At 45.6% G+C, this 17,188-nt stretch overlaps 2 protein-coding genes across 3 annotated transcripts; one reads left to right on the top strand and one right to left on the bottom strand.

Moving 5' to 3' along the window:
* Window positions 1-672: 672 nt before the first annotated feature.
* Window positions 673-1,838, bottom strand: LOC124659943 (protein STRICTOSIDINE SYNTHASE-LIKE 10-like). The gene is made up of 2 exons (XM_047197746.1): window positions 1,285-1,838; window positions 673-1,153 (listed from the first exon to the last, which is right to left on the bottom strand). The coding sequence occupies exons 1-2, from the start codon at window positions 1,836-1,838 to the stop codon at window positions 673-675; spliced, it is 1,035 nt and encodes a 344-aa protein (XP_047053702.1).
* A 14,014-nt stretch (window positions 1,839-15,852) lies between these two features.
* LOC124658998 (NAC domain-containing protein 46-like) lies at window positions 15,853-16,914 on the top strand. 2 transcript variants are annotated; one of them, XR_006989403.1, is made up of 2 exons: window positions 15,853-16,735; window positions 16,865-16,914. XR_006989403.1 is itself a non-coding variant. In XM_047196972.1 (1 exon), the coding sequence occupies exon 1, from the start codon at window positions 15,986-15,988 to the stop codon at window positions 16,577-16,579; it is 594 nt and encodes a 197-aa protein (XP_047052928.1). In that variant the 5' UTR covers window positions 15,853-15,985; the 3' UTR covers window positions 16,580-16,779. The 2 variants fall into 2 exon arrangements, 1 of the variants encoding a protein (XP_047052928.1); XM_047196972.1 differs by lacking the exon at window positions 16,865-16,914 and having other exon boundaries at window positions 15,853-16,779.
* Window positions 16,915-17,188: the final 274 nt, after the last annotated feature.

Here is a 17,188-nt window from a genome sequence, read left to right as displayed (position 1 = left end):
ATTAATTCCTACTAACACCGTCACGCCACTATAAGACTACTATCATGGTTTGCATGAGGTGGACTTGTGCATTTGCTGGTTTCCTAACCTGCTGGCCAGGGGAAATTACGTGGTATAATTTTTTTTGAGATTAGCGCATCTCATGATTCTTGAACACGAACACTTTGGTTACGAAGATGCACATATAATATTCAGAGAAGGGCAACAATAAACAGACAAAGATTTCGTCCAGCTTGAATTCTACTGGATTGAGGATTTCGATCTATGGTCTGCACGCACGTAGCCATAAAGTATTTTCACACTAGTGGAAAACAGGGCTTTCGTGGGAGCCTTTTGTCGTGGGCGCGCCTGCACCCGCGACAAATGGCCTGGTCACGTCGCCCCGAAACCATGTGGAGCGGGCAGGGCCTTTTGTCGCGCCCTTTTGTCGCGGGCCGTATTATAACAAAAGGCCTGTTATCTACTAGTGTCATGCCATGGTTCCATGTAAAGAGAAAACTTTCACACAAGATAGAGTATAGATAAGAAAATATCAGTAAAAACGTTCTCGGATAATTACATCTACCAACCAATTAAGATCTAGTTATACTTGTGCTATAACAAAACCTGACTGCATTGTTATACTCTCAGTGAGTATGTACTGATTCTCCTAATAAAAACAATGTAATCAAATCATGAAACTATTCCTATGTAGTCAAGCTCGACTGAGCCCAGCCACAGCGTCCCGTTCCTCTCAGTCACCTCGCTCAGCGTGACGCCCTTGGCCGCGGTGAGCTCCTCCACCTCCACGCCATTGCCGTCAAGGCGGACTCCGACCAAATGCTTCACCGGAGCCGTGGTCGCGTTGGGGCGCCCCTTCTCCTGGTTCAGAGCCACCCAGTAGCCACCCTTACCGTCACGCCTCACATTATCCGGGTAGCCCGGTAGATCGGCGAGTAGTTCGTAGCGGCCGGCCTTTGTTCCTTGCAGATAGTACTTATGTGCCTGGCACGGCACGGTGTGCGCCACGACAACGTATATCCCGTTGTAGCTCACCGCCACCCCGTTAGGGTATGGCAGTCCGTCCTTTAGAACGGTGACCTGCTTCGTCTTCGCGTCGTACTTCAGCAGCCTCCCTGTGGCGTCCGCGTTCATCATGATCTCGGTATTGAACCTGTAAATTCAGTAGCATTGCATCAATGGTGATTTAGTTTAGGCTATGCAGATCGAGTAGTCAAATTAATCTTATAGCATGCAGGAACGATGATCTACGTTTGTGTATTGGACTATTCGAAAAATATATACCTTCGCGGGTAATTGACGCTGCTGTCGGTGAAGTAAACGTCGCCGGTAGCCTGATCGACGTCGATGCCGTTGACAAAGTTGAAGGGAACGCCGCCGGCTCCCGTGGCGAGCTCCTCGGCCTCGCCGCCGTCGGCGCCGACCCTCATGAGCCCCTTGTAGGCGTCGGCAATGTAGAGGTAGCCGGACTTGCGGTGGAAGGCGAGCCCGAGCGGGCGCCCGCACAAGCTCTCCGTCTGCTCCGACGGCGCCACGGGCACGGTGCACATGGCGAGCTTCCGGTAGCTGGCGTGGTGCGCGAAGGTGGTCCAGCCGACGGCGCTGCCGCCCCACCTGAGGACCCGGCCGTCGGAGACGCCGGTGTAGGGCCCCTGGCCACGCGCGTCGAAGGCCAGACTCTCGGCGCCGGTCACGCCGCTGGGAAGGAGGAGGCGGAAGCTCCACTCCGTGGGGCGGGTCTTGATCTCCGCCGCTGCACACGACGGAGCGAGGGAGACGGCGAGGAAGCCGACGAGAAGGAGGAGCCACGTGCTCGAGAAGCCGCCGCGGCGCCTCATGGTTTCGGCTTGCGTGTTTTGCGAACTCGGGATGTTCTTTGGCTGCGATGTTGAAGCTCGATCGTGGCTTTCTGGGCAGGTTGTTGCTGCCATTATAAAGGCGCCATAGGCGGTGGGTTTGTTCAGAATTAAGAGCTGTATTCGTTTTTGTTCTTGTTTTCATGGAGAGTTGTAATCGGCTAGTCGCACAGCGGTAGAAAGTTCTTTGGAAGTTTGGTTGATCAGAGCCGTCGATTTCCGATCGTATGGACATAAACGGTTTGAGTTCGTGCACCTAGCTTCCTTCTCCATCTCCTTCGTCTGTTTCCTCGTGAACTCTCCTGTATCCTCCCATGGCGGCACATATGCCAACTCTGATTCCTGCCCGGTGTCCTCAGCCGATCCGAAGTATTCCAACGGGTCCATGTCGCACCCGATTTGGGCGACTCGAGGTCACCTGTGCGGCCTCCGGCAGCGGGCCGCCGGCTGAGAAGGGGGAGGGAAGCCGCGCCAGGGACTCTCCCTACGTTGTCGGAGATACGTTGGGCGGAGCTTCTAGCGCCGTCCCCGGACAACGCCGCGGCCGTTGCGCTGGTCTGGGCCGGCGCCTCGCTGCTGCTGCAGCTGGTGCTCATCTCCGCCTCCATCTTCGCGGTCGCGCTCAAGTATTCCTTGGTCGCCGCGCTCCTGCTCTTCGGACTCATCGCGCTCATGTGAGTGACGGACGCCGCTTCTTGGGCAGCCCCTCTCGACGCTTGCAGAAGCTTACCCGTCTATGGACAGGGTTCTCGATTCGTCGCATCCGCACCTTACCTCTGACCATAGTTTCCACTCTGCCTGCCTGCAGATAACCTTCATCTTGGACTAGCCCTCAAGTTACACTGGCACTACTAAAAGATATTGGTTTGGTACTCCTCTCTGATCAAACTACTGATGCAGTGAAGTAATCTGCTTTTAGATAGTGTATTGTACTTCTTACTTATTTGCTTTTTGATTAATTTAATTAATCTTGTAAGATTCTGATATCACATCTAAGGAATTTTCCATTGCTATTCCCACTAAAGATCGGTTATGTTGAACATGTCGGGTTGCATATTACCAGATTTTACCACCACTTTGTTCTGTATTATTCCAGTGCAGGATTGTCTCTTGGCCCTGTTTTTGGAATCTGACAAATTGCTGGACTTTGAGACTAATATAAGCTAACTAATAGTCTGATAAATTTGTAGAAATATAGGTTTAGGGTATTATAGCAGTTTGGGGACTTGTATAATCATACACTGCAAAACTATTGCGAATGTTTGGATCTGAACTCATGTTAAGACTGCACCCCTTCTGACAACTGGTATTTATTTTTGGATCTCAGTGTGTTCTTTGGTACTACTAAATTATGGTTTTGATAATTTCCAGTTTTCACTTTCAGCCAAACTTTGCTCAATAGTAGTATGATCCAGTTTCATAATAAAGTTGCATTCACATATCTGTATTTGATTCCAAACTTCCGAGGTCTTACTGAAAAGTTTGCACTATATGAATACGGCCATATTCATGCCAGTCCCTTGTATCATTTGGATAACTTCTGACAAAAAGCAAATTATTTTTTCTTTGGGAAAATGTTGTGTTCAGCTAGGGGAAAACAGCACAACTTTATTTACTGTTTCAGTTAATCATGGGTCATGGCAACAAAGCTTTCAATGATACTGGGATCTTGAGTTGCTCAACAAACCTCATATGACGTGTTTCAATTCCAGAACTTGCCACCTGGTGACAGGAATTGAGATGTGGAATAGTACTAGTGGTGGTGAATGATGACCTCGTGAGAATGTGTGAAACGTAATGAAACAACATGTCTAGCATGTAGGTTAAATGTCTATATGACGTATTGGCTACTGCGGCTTTGGCTGTAACTATTTTGAATCATGATTGTACTGAAGCTTTAAAGAAACTCTTCCATGTTTTAGAGGCCAAGAAGTTGTGTTAATTTTAAGTGAAAAGAGTTACTGTGACATTGCTATTTTTCAGTTTTTCCATTTCTATGAAACGTTTCACGTGGCGTACAGTTTGGAATAAAGTTTCAATGAATCGGATTCAGTTATACCTTAAAAAGATGCAAAATCCCAGAGCGTATTGGATTAACCGAATTATTACATGTAGTTTGTTTTGTTGTCCATTGAAGATAGGTTGGTGCTCTTAGTAAATGGAATATGTAGGAGTTCTGGCAGCAACATTTCGTTCTCCCTTTTTAAAGACATTTGGTTTTTCCTACCAGGCTACCAGTGAAGAAAAACAGCTCATATATAGGATTTTTTGTTAAGCACCAAGTTGATTTAATACAATGTATGTCTTTTGTGTTGCATAGAGAAATGATACAGCGAATGCCCAAATCCATCCAGTTTTACCCATGTGTTGTGAGGGAGACAGTAAAGTAAGTTTGTTGCATCTTCATTAGATTAAGCCTGTCAGGTTAGGGGTCAACTTCTTTCTTTGGTGTACTTGCACTGCTGTTGCTATTTATTCATGTCAAATATGGTATGATATCTGACAGGCAGAGGATAATACTTTTGCTTTTGAGCTCTAGGACGCTTTGCTCGGTACATGATGCTGTAAGTTAATATGCTTCTGAGTCAAAACGATAACCAACAACTTTATGGAATCCGAACTCAGTCATGCAGCTATTGCCTATCATATAGGCAATGGGCATCTTAATTAATTTATAATGGCATTTTTGCTTAAGCATCACTGAAAGTTAGCTTGGGTGGTAGGTCAATATGCCATCCTGTTCTTTCTAGTTTTATTGAAGGATGGCAATACACTTGTTAGCTACATGTGGCAGATTCAAAGATTTTAGTTAATTGACAAATGCATGGAATCGTCATTTGTTGCTATCACACCAATCACTACAGATACATGTCCTTGAGGTTTATTAGTATTCGTGGATCAGATATCAATCTATATAACATCACAATTCGTCGCATCCACACCAATCACTACAGAAGCACCGAGAGTTCCCAATTCATCGCATCTGCACCTTCCCTCTGGCCATGTTTTCCACTCTGCCTGCAGATAACTTTTAGCTTGGACTAGCCCAGAAGTTACAGTGGCGCTACTAAAGATACTGATTTATTTACTCCTCTCTGATAAAAATACTGATGCAATGAAGTTATCTGCCTTTATATAGCACTCCAACTTCAAAGGAATATGAGGACAACCTTTCGCTAGTTTGGTCTCATTCCTGCAGGGTACTTAAAAGCACTTTGCAGGTAATTGTAATTCATTTTGCTCTTGTAGATTCTCATAAATATTGTATCATGTATTGTATTAGAGTTCTTTCTTATTTTCTTTTTGATTAGTTTAAGTAATCATGTAAGATTCTGATATCACATCTATGGATTTTTTCCATTGTTATTCCCGCTAAATATTCGTTATGTTGAAGATATCGGGTTGTATATTAGCAGATTTTACCACTACTTTTTTCTGTATTAATATGACCATGTTTATGCCAGTGCCTTGACATTTTCAAGAAGCAATTTTTTAGCATAATTGAAAGACGCATGCTTTGTATCACTTGGATAATTTCTGACAAAAAGCAAATGATTTGTTTTTGGGAAAATGTTGTGTTCAGCTGTGGGAAAACAGCACAAGTTTCTTTACTGCTTGAGTTAATCAGGGGTCATGGTAACAAAGCTTTGCATGATACTGGGATCTTGAGTGGCTCAACAAACCTCTGATTTTGTAAGGGGCATATGACCTGTTTAAATTCCAGAACTTGCCACCTGGTGACTGGAATTGAGATGTGGAATAGTACTAGTGATGGCGAGTGATGACCTCATGAGAATGTGTGAAATGTAATGAAACTAGTTGGTGAGTAGGTGGAAAATCCTAGATGTAGGCATGTCGAGCATCTAGGTAAATTATCTAGATGACATACTGGCTACTGCAGCTTTGGTTGAAACAATTTTGAATGATTGAATCACGATTGTACTGAAGCTTTAAAGAAACTATTCCATGTTTTAGAGGCCAAGAAGTGAAAAGAGTTAGTGTGACATTGCTATTTATCAGTTTTTCCTTTTCTATGGAATGTTTAATGTGGCGTGCAGTTTGGAATTCCTTAAAAAGATGCAAAAGACTAGAATGTATTGGATTTTCTTAACCGAATTATTACACCTAGGTTTTTTTGGTTGTCCATTGAAGATAGGTTGGTCCTCTTAGTAGGAGTTCTGACGGCAACATTTCACTCTCCCTTTTTAAAGACAGTTGGTTTTACTTACCAGGCTACCAGTGAAGAAACTCGGTTCATATAGGAATTTTTGTTCAGCACCAAGCTGATTTAATACAATGTATGTCTTTTGTGTCGCATAGAGAAACAACCCAGAGAATGCCCAAATCCATCCACTTTTACCCATGTGTTGTGAGGGAGACAGTAAAGTAAGTTTGTTGCATCTTCATTAGATTTAAGCCTGTAAGGTTAGGGGTCAACTTTTTTTACTCTGGCTTACTTGCACTGTTATTGCTATCTGTTCACATCAAATATAATTATGATATCTGACAGACAGATAATAGTACTTTTGCTTTTGAGCTCTAGGACGGTTTGGTCAGTACATAATGCTTTAAGTTAATATGCTTCTGAGTGAAACGATAAGCAACAACTTCATGGAATCTGAACTCAGTCATGCAGCTATTGCCTATCATATAGGCAATGGGCATCTTAATTGGTTTATAATGGCATCGTTGCTTAAGCATTACTGAAAGTTAGCTTGGGTGGTAGGTCAATATGCCATCCTGTTCTTTCTAGTTTTATTAGAAGATAACAATACACTTGTTAGCTACATGTGCCAGAGTCAAAGATTGTAGTTAATTGACAAATTCATAGAATCGTCATTTGTTGTTATGGCGCGAATCAATACAGATAAATGTCCTTGAGGTTAATTTATTAGTATTCGTGGATCAGATATCAATCTACATAACAGCACAATGTAGGTAAAGATCATTTGTTTTCTCCATTAATGAATTGGGTAATTTGAGAAGTATTTATCAAGATTTTAATTTAAATTGGACTGTGAGATATTTTGTATTAGACTAGTGAACAATTTACAACAAATTTTCTGTATTTTCAGAAGCTAAATCAGTTAATAGAAAATACCTTGTGTAGTACTCCCTCCGTTCCATAATGTAAGACTTTATGGCAAACTAAATTAGTTTGCCAAAACTTCTTATGTTAGGGAATAGAGGAAGTAAGTAGCAAGTGAGAATCATCGCTACAGCTGCAGATGAACTTTGGCATGGGTTGCCTTGTGGTATGCATGGTTTAATACTCCCTCCTAAGGAAACCTTACTAATGCTAATGTGCCTAAAAATCACATCCCAATTCTTCCAGCAGAATCACAGCTAGAATACGGTAAATATATGCAAACATCAATTTGTGCACCTCTATCACAGAACGACAGCTACGTACGCGATATAGATGCAGGCTCATTTGTTGTGCATTCATCTCATACATACTCATATTCATACATTGCACTTGAATCTAAAATTGAAGGAACACCCGACTGCATTGAAGCAACAAATGCTCAATAATTTAACAGAACGTGTAAACTAACAAGGAAAATGTTTTGTTCCAGTTATGGGTTTGTCGCATGTTTGTTATGATATTAGAGTTATGTGCAGAAAATTTGAAGTTAATCTTAGTGGATCTTGAGTGTCAAGTATTCGAGACTACGAGGATCACATTGTTTCCTATGTAAAACAATATTTTCGCAATGATAGTAATTCCACTGTCACATTTTCTCCCAACTCACAATGTTTAATCGCGAGGGCATCAACAAGTGGAATTTATAAACTTATATTTTGGAAATGGTTTCTAATAAAACATTTTTAGTTTTCGAAAATATCCAAAGGGCTAGATGGTTGTGACCCCTAATTGGAGAATATAAATATTTTTATTTTATACAAGAGAGGAAATGGTAAAAAATATTCTTACTTATACATTTATCTACTTGCCTCTATTTGTCAAGATTGTATTTGCAAAGGGTTAAGTATGGCTATGCATCCATCCAATCCATTGAGGGCAACCTGCAGCAATAGGATCAGATCAAGCTGAACCTTATCCAGCAGCCAATGTAGAAATAACTAAGGGACATAATAGTGGAGTACTTCCCAAGGACCAAGCTCTCACGTTCCTACCTGAATTAGAGCTCTCTCTCAAGGACCAAGCTCCACGAGCCATGGCCGTGACTTAGTAGAGCCAAGCACCAGGGAGTCGAGGAGTTGGAGGGCGAAAAGGAACCAAGGGAGGAGAAGACTCGGGCTAGCGGCAAGTCGCAGCAAAAGTGACGGAGTCCACGACTGACCGCCAGAGCAGAGTAGTGAGAGCATCAAGAGAGATTAGGAGGCCAAATCACATCAAGAACCTGATTTAGGCGTTTCCTATACAGGTATATTATGTTTTGTGGACACAATGGCGGCGTACAAAGGTGTCCAGATAAATGTACTACACACTGTATGTAATTACGATTCTCTGACTGATTATTACAACTCTAACAACATTGGATTCAGTAATCCACGTGAAAATATTTCATCAAACCTGTCATACAAACGGAAAGACCATGTAAACATACCTGCATTGCACTCTGCAAAGCTTGCAGAAGGGTTCATGAGGCCAACTACAAGCCTTGGGGCCTCCGTATTCACTGGAGGCATACTAATACATGTAACATTGTTGGGCCGTAGAGCTATCTTCTATTCTGCATATTTATCACATTTATGAGTTTGGATTGTATCTCACCCACCACTTTCATATTCACTCTATATATTTTCAGGAAGGTATCCTCTCTTAGCATGACATGTTCTCTCCTTTTGTTTCTCAACAACTTGACTGGCTAGCTTGCAATGAGATGATCTCTCGATCTTTGTAACATCTCTTATACTGAAATCACACTACACACAAAACTATTTAGAAATGAGAGGCCTCAGAAACAAACCTATCTCTTGTATATCAAACAATACAATGATTTTATATCATGAACACCCGCCAAGTCTGCAGCTACACACCGCCATATAGGGGTACAGCAACACACTTGCCAGAGATGGCTGTTCCAGTCAGAACTAAAGGATATTTAGATGTGCAAGACTTTCAAGCAACTTCTTTCTTGCAGATGTACGAATACTGAGCCTAGTAAGAGTGCCTGTATATGGTGCTGTTTCATATCAAACATCCTTGAGTGCAGTTGATTCTCTTATCAGTGAGAGTGCAGTTGATGATATTTGGGCGAGTGCTGATTTTGTTGTCAACGATTTGGGTAAACTTCACTTCTTTGTTGCGCTGATCATGGTCTCTCACTCACCCAGAAAATAAAATACTCGTTGGACTTGTTGCGACGAGCAGGTGAGGGTCGTCAGTATCTCACCATCACTTGACCTGCCATCTCGTTTGTTGTTAATTGCGTATGTTAGTATTTACATGCATCGAAGAGGGATATTCACTGGTTTGATGTCAAAGCATCCCGCATTATGTTTGTCTCACATTCTTCTTTGGACTACACCTGCGGCTTAACGCATTCAGAGTTGTCTCCGTCGCCGGTACTCGATCCTTACAAATCCACACTCTATATCTTGATCCTTAAGGCCTTGTTTGGTACTAGAGTTTTAGTGGGGATTAGGAGGGATAATCCGCTCTAAACTTTAAATCCCCACTTAGGGCATCTCCAGCGGCGCGACGCATTTTAATTTCCGCGAGCGTCCGTCGTCGCGCTGCGGACGCTAAAATGACGTTTTTGTCCGCGCGTCCGTTTGCGTCTGGGTCTACTCCAGCGGGGCGACGCATTTTTTTTCTTCTTTTTTTCCCTCTTCTCCAGCAGGGCGCAGGCGACGGCGAGCATGGGACCGTAGCTGCTCCACCACGGCGGCCCCTGCCCCGGCCACGGAGGCGCCCAGGGCCGTGGCCTCGGCCGCCTCGCCGGCCACCAGGACCGGCCATGGACTTCCTCGCGGGTTTGGCTGTGTCGCATGAACACCTAGGCAGCGCTATGGTCGAGCTTTGTGGCGGCTAGGGTTTCTTTGGAGGAGTGGATGAGGAAGAAGAACACGCGCCCCCTTTATATAGGTCGGCGGCATGCGGTGGCTGCGGGACGCGTGGCGTCGCCATTAACGTGGTTGGCGGAGGTGGGTGACCGCTCGGCAGTCGAGGCATCGTCGCCATTAACGTGGCGCAGAGTGCCGAAGCGACGCAGCTTTGCAGTCACTGGCGCGTTTGAGAAGACGCATCGACGCAGGATCGCTGCTAGGCGGGTCCGACGAAACGTCCGCCAGACGCGAGCGGACGTTTCCGGACGTCCGCAGAGACGCATCCGAGGCGCATATTTGGGCCAGGTTCGCGTCTCCGCGGACGGCCCGATCACTTTGCGTCGCCCCGCTGGAGGTGGTGCCAGACGCATTTCCGGTCAGGGCGGACAAAAACGGTCAGAGCGACCGTTTACGTTGCACCGCTGGAGATGCCCTTATCCCCAATGCATGTTTGGTACTAGAGTTTGAGAGAGTTTAATCCCCACTTATCCCCACTTTTCTCCCAAATTTTAGTATATTTTTTTCAATCCCCAATACTCTACCCCTACCTAGTGGATTGGAGATGGGGTTTTGTGGGGAGTGGGTGACAACAGTGATTCACCCAATACTCTAGAGTATTATCCCCACTAATCCCCGCTAAAACACTAGTACCAAACAAGGCCTAAAAAGCCACACTCTATTATGTATACACGTGAAATCGATGTGCAACTAGAGCGTTGCCACTGCCAAATTTGGGCACTTTTTTTTTGTTGAAAAGATCACCACATTTGGGCATGCTGGAAGGTCTTAGCAGCGATCCAGATTGGGCTGGATCGAGTAGGGCGTGTTGGGCCGAAAGGGGAAAGGTCCATGCATCCATGGTAGCGGGTGGTTGGTTGGAAGTGCGTGCCGAATGGCTATCTTTTTAGCTTAGCTGTCTCTGTCCCCCGCCGCATCTTGTCCTGAGCAGCATTGACTTCATCCGAGCGAGGAGGAGACTCAGGTAATGGAGGAGCAGAAGAATTTGGTTCTGTTCGCCGGCGGGGAGGAGGAGATGGTGAAGGAGAAGGCGGGGTTTGACTTCGAGCCTTCGGAGGACGAGCTGGTGCTGCACTTCCTGCGCCCGCAGCTGCTCTGACATCCTCATCACACCGAGTAAAAGCAGACAGACTATCATGATAGGGATCAACAGCCTCTGAATAAGCAAGTACATGCTGCTCATATGCCTCATCAGCAGCGGCCTCGGTAGACTTGGCTGCATCCCGATCATCCTGGCTAGCATCATCAGCAAGGGCCAGTGACACATGCGGCAGGGTAGGAGGCACATGAGCAATAGGGCGCAGCGGACACGAGAGCTCGCCAATAAGAACAATCCACACTCGGAGACCACGTATATGGATACGCATAAAGGCAATAAACCCCCATAGTTGGTGCCATCAAAAATCACCGGGCACCGAGGAATGCTAACATAGCCCGCAGAAAATGATGCCATACTGGTAGACTCAACTCTCTGATATTTTTTTGAAGTCAACCAGCAGACTGGATTTGGATTGGGCCGAGCTCACGAGCAGGACTCAAGCTTGTGCTCGACACAGGAGGCAGGAGGAGGCATGAGTCACGGGCGACCGGAGCCGGCCTAGGCAGGGCGGCGGACGGTCGGGGCGAGGCCGGCGGCGGACGGCTAGGGCAGGGCCTGGTGGCGGATGGCCAGGCAGGTCTGGCGCTGAGCATCCGGCCGGGAGAAAGGCCGGCGGCGGGTGGCCTCCGGTGGTGGATGGCCGGCAGCAGCAGCTCGGGTAGGCAGTAGCAGCCCAAACCAAGACGGAGGAGAGGAGAAAGAAGAAAGAGGACAGCAGCAGCGGCCGCAAGATTGGCGGTGGCGGCGCAGATCGAGCATGGAGTTGCTACGTGCGGAGGGAGCTAAACCTAAGCTCTGATACCATGTTGTGAATGAACAACTTGAATTCACAGAGGGCCAAAGGCCAGTACATATACATGTGTTACAATATGCAGGAAATCACCTCGTACACTGAGGATATACAAGAAAGGGGTCTATACATCTCTAACAAAATCAAGCTCAACCTTATCCAGCAGCCAACGTAGAAATAACTAAGGGACATAATCGTGGAGTACTTTCAAAGGACCAAGCTCTCACGTTCTTACCTGAATAAGAGCTCTCTCTCATGGACCAAGCTCCACGAGCCATGGCCCATGGCCGTGACTTAGGAGAGCCAAGAACCAGGGAGCCGAGGAGTTGGAGGGCGAAAAGGAACCAGGGAGGAGAAGATCGGGCTAGCGGCGAGTCGCAACAAAAGTGACGGAGTCCACAACTGACCACCAGAGCAGAGTAGTGAGAGCATCAAGAGAGATCAGGCAAAATCACATCAAAAACCTGATTTAGGCGTTTCCTATACATGTATATGATGTTATGTGGACACAATGGCGGCGTACAAAGGTGTCCATAGGTGTAGGACACTGTATGTGATTACGATTATGTGTCTGATTATTACAACTCTAACAACATTGGATTCAGTACTGCACGTGAAAATATTTTATCAAGCATGCCATACAAATAGAAAGACCATGTAAACATACTTGCATTGCACTCTGCAAAGCTTGCAGAAGGGTTCACGAGGACAACTACAAGCTTGGGGGCCTCCGTATTCACTGGTGGAGGCATACTAATACATGCAACGTTGTTGGGCCGTAGATGCTATCTCATATACGGAGTATATCACATTTATGAGTTTGGATTGTATCTCACCCACCACTTTCATATTCACGCTATATATTTTCTGGAAGGGTATCCTCTCTCAGCATGGCATGTTCTCCCCTTTTGCTTCTCAACAACTCTGGCTAGTTTGCAATGAGATGATCTCTCGATCTTTGTAACATCTCTTATACTGAAATGACACTACGTACACACAAAACTATTTAGAAATGAGAGGCCTCAGAAACAAACCTATCTCCTTCGTATCAAACTATACAATGATTTTATATCACGAACGCTCGCCAAGTCAGAAGCTACGCGCTGCCATATATGGCTCGCTCTCGAGTGAGCTCCGGCCCGACACTGTAGCTTACAGCTCTGCTCCGAGTCCTCGTAGGCGTTCTGGCTGAACCCGTTGGTCGCGCTTCCGGTTGTAGCTTCTTTGGTAGTTTGTGTGGGTGTGTGGTCTCGATCTGTAAGCTGGGTTCAACACTGTTGTCGCCGTTGGTGGCTTTGTTAATTCAAAGTCGGGCACTTGTGCCTTTTATCTATAAAAAAACTATAGGGGTACAGCAACACACTTGCTAGAGATGGCTGTCCTAGTCAGCACGCAAGGATATTTAGATGTGCAAGACTTCCAAGGACATCTCACATGGCATTTACATATGGCTCCTAATGACCTGCAATGAAAGTACCCAACATTCATGGATCTCTCCTCAGGTTGTCAACCACAGAGCTAGTACTTCTCTTTTTGATACAAGAAAATTCGTTGCTTGCCTGTATATGGTGTTGTTTCATACTAGGCTCAGTTTTTGTACTCAGATGTTTGGTATCTTTATACAGCAGCAACTTCACTGTACTACGAATATAATCAAGTTAAGAGTCTTGTGTTTGACAGCTTGAACACTTTATTGGTAGAAGTTCAGGTTTCAATTACTACCTGTGCATTCAAGTGGTGTTTTAGCAAGTTAAGAACGACAATGTTTGTCTCTGAAAATATAGTTGCACATATCTGGAAGTTCAGAACTTCTGTAGCTAGTATTCTTCTGTACCTTGCATGCTCATATCTAAAATTTCAGTGAAAACTTATCTCGAGCATAGGTCTGGTGTTGCTCCGTTATAAAAAAAAATGCGACTTGGAGGTAAAAAGCCCTCCAAACAATTCAATAGAAGATATTTGGGTGTCTATGACAAGAGAGCGGGCGCTAGCACTCGAACTCGACTTGGGGATAAGAATCCCTCCAAGCAATTCAATAGAAGATATTTGGGTGTGTACGACAGAGAGTGGGTGCTAGCATTCAGGACTCGGGATCTCGTGGGTAGGATAGGTATCAACACCAGCCAACCATTCGGGCTATGCCTCAGTTCACGTGTTGCTCCGTCTTTGATTATCATGTGTGTGTGCTTGTGGGTTCAGCTACAGTTGCATGCTGCTGAAATAGACTGCTGTCACCCAAGTTTTGTCAAGCTTCATGCATTAGCCACTTGAACCAAAAGTCCGAACTGATGGAAAGGGCTAGGCAATCTACTTATACACTTCAACAAGTTTCGTAAGTGCACATGTTATTAACTGATGACTGAACAAGTTTGCGCGCGTATCTCTTCAAATGCACTAAAGATTTATTCAGAAGCAAGAACTATTTTAGCTTGGTATGTATGTATATTTGCATTTGAGGTCTGCGGCACAGTCTTAACCTCCTTGATACTTCAGACAAGATTAAGATTGAGGAAGAATAATAGACATATACTACCTCCATCCCAAATCTTAAGGTTTATATTTTTTTGAAAAGTCAAATCAAATAAAATTTGACCAAACATCTAGAAGAATATATCAACAAATATAATATTTTTTAGATACCACACGAAAATATATTTCATTATCTATCTAATAATAATGATTTTATATTTTGCATGTTAATGATTTTAGGTAAAAATTTAGTCAAACTAGACATAATTTGATTTTCTAAAATTAATATAAGCCTTAAGCTAGCTTTGGGATGGAGGTAGTAATAGTTTCCTTGTATATTAACCCGTATTGGATTTGGACTCTAAAAATTGTGCCATTGTACTCTAATATAAATATAACACGAGGCCACCCCTTTGGATAGTGTTGATTTCCCCAAATCCTATGTACGTCTAATATTGTAGCATGTTTAATCTCGGACTGTACTAGGCAGTGCTCTCTATAAGTTCATGAGTTGCTTTATACACATGTATTCTTGTCAAATGAACCTCTCGAGAGTGTAAAAAGTATAACTTGTCACTCCATGTTCCTTGCTGGAACCGCGAGCAGGCGGCAGGAAATGAGTCCATAGGGAACTAGTTCTTCAGATAAAATTTGACTCTTATCCTGCAAAATGCATTCTTTTTTTAGAATTCTGCTGTTCTAAGTAGTGATAGTGCATCAAACACCATCTCATATTCCTGGACATGTTGAGTACCCTCTTTACTCTTCCTTGTACAGTATAATTAGGTCTCCTTGTACCGTATAATTAGGCTGCGAGACAACGCAGGAAGATGCAGTCTACATAGAGGTTAGAGAAGAAGCCATTGAAGAGCGGACTTCCTCGAGTACCATAAGGAGGACAATGGCATGCAGAGCTGGGAAGTGATACGAGAAGAGAGTGCTAGAGCGTGTATCTTGGTCGTATCCATATTTTTTATACACAGAAAATCGATTCTGGAGGTGCAACGTGCGCATATGGATACTAGGTGTACCCGTCTGGAGATGGTTGCATGGGATATCTTCAACCAGGGTGGCAGGTGGTTGGCGGCTTTCTAAACGACTACAAGATGCATAGACGACTTGTATTGATTTTATTTCGCTTGTTGATTTTTATGTACACCTTATGTGACCCATGAGATGTAAACCTATGAGTTACTAAACTATGCAATAAAAAATTGTGTGCATCTATTTTGGAAAAAATAACTGCCAGATTTGGTCACTTTTTTGTTGTTGAGAATCATCAGATTTGGGCATGCAAATACAATCCGGAGTTCACTCTCTCTTTTCCCCTTAACCTTATCCTCACCCGGATCCTCAAGTGTACATTCGGCCCCAACTTAAGTCATTCTATGGCATCTGCCGTTCCACCACGACGACACTATATCTTGATCCTTATCCAATATTATGTATACATAGGAAATCGATGTACAACTAGAGCGTTGCCAATGCCTAAGTTGGGCACTTTTTGTTGTTGTTGAAAATCACCACATTTGGGCATGCTGGAAGCTCTTAGCAGCGATCCAAATTGGGCTGGATCGAGTAGGGCGTGTTGGGCCGAAAGGGGAAATGTCCATGCCTCCATGGTAGCGGGTGGTTGGTTGGAAGTGCGTGCCGAATGGCTATCTTTTCATCTTAGCTGTCTCTGTCCCTCGCCGCATCTTGTCCTCAGCAGCATTGACTTCACCAGAGCGAGCAATGGAGGAGCAGAAGAATCTGGTTCTGTTCGCCGGCGGCGAGGAGGAGACTGAGAAGGAGAAGGCGGGGCTCGACTTCGAGCCTTCGGAGGACGAGCTGGTGCTGCACTTCCTGCGTCCGCAGCTGCGTGGGTTCGCTCCCCGGGTGCCGGGCGCCGTGGTGGAGGCGGACCCCTGCGCGGCGACGCCGTGGGAGCTGCTGGCGCGGCACGGGCTCCTCCAGCGCGGGCACGGGTACTTCTTCGCGGCGCGGCGGCGGGGCAACGCCGTGGTGCGGCGCACCCCGGCGGGCGGCGGCGGCTCGTGGATGCACAGCGGGAACCGGGAGCACGGGCGGTCGGTGACGGCGCTGGGCGTGGTGGCGCGCTGGTCCAGGACCAGGTACGGCTTCTACGTGCTCGGCGGGGCGGAGGGGCGGCGGAGCACCGGGTGGGTGATGACGGAGTACGAGATCACGGACCCGCTGTGCTACCGCCGCGCGGACGAGGGCGCGGAGGACGAGTACTGGGTGCTCTGCCACGTCCGCCGGAGCTGCAGGACCAACGCCGGCAAGCCGTCCAGCCGGCGGCGCTCGCTTGTTCTTGCTAGCATCTAGCTAGCTGGGCACCTGTCCACCGCGCGACCGGCGAGCTCGGTGATAGTAGTAGATCTCAGGCAATGGATGGTTGACCTTGTTGGATTCGACCACTCCATCTTTGACGTGTGTGTGGACTGTGGATGGATGGTTAAAGAAAGGAATCAAGAAAATACTGTGAGTAGTAATAAATCCATTAATTTATGTTTCTTGTTCTCATCGTCGCCCATCTTGGTCTCGTCGGTAGTGTCAGTGTGGAGTGGAGTGTGCCGCGTCTACTCTGACACTTTGATCTGCGCTTAACAGAAACCTCTGCGGCGCCTCTGCTCCGATCTTGGCCTGCAAGTGAACAATGCCTTGTCTGGTGAGGTGAACTTCTGCTGGCTTTTGTATGTTGTAGGCTCGTGTCGCGCGCAGACAGTACGCACGTCTTCCATGCTCTTCTCGATCGTCTCTTTGTGCTTTGCTTGCTCGCGAGGGAATTCTTGCACATTCCAGCATGTTCTGTTCATAACGTTGCACGTATCACCACATTAACAGACTTTTGGCACATTCCACTAGTTTTTGTTCTAATTAGTTGCAAGAAAGTCTACCTATCAATTAACAACTAGCCTAGCAACAAAAGTACAG

Source organism: Lolium rigidum, chromosome 6, assembly GCF_022539505.1.
Source record: "Lolium rigidum isolate FL_2022 chromosome 6, APGP_CSIRO_Lrig_0.1, whole genome shotgun sequence".
In the NCBI taxonomy this organism is placed as follows: domain Eukaryota; kingdom Viridiplantae; phylum Streptophyta; class Magnoliopsida; order Poales; family Poaceae; genus Lolium; species Lolium rigidum.
Note: the sequence above shows the minus strand (reverse complement) of the source record. Positions and strands in the feature narration are given on the sequence as shown.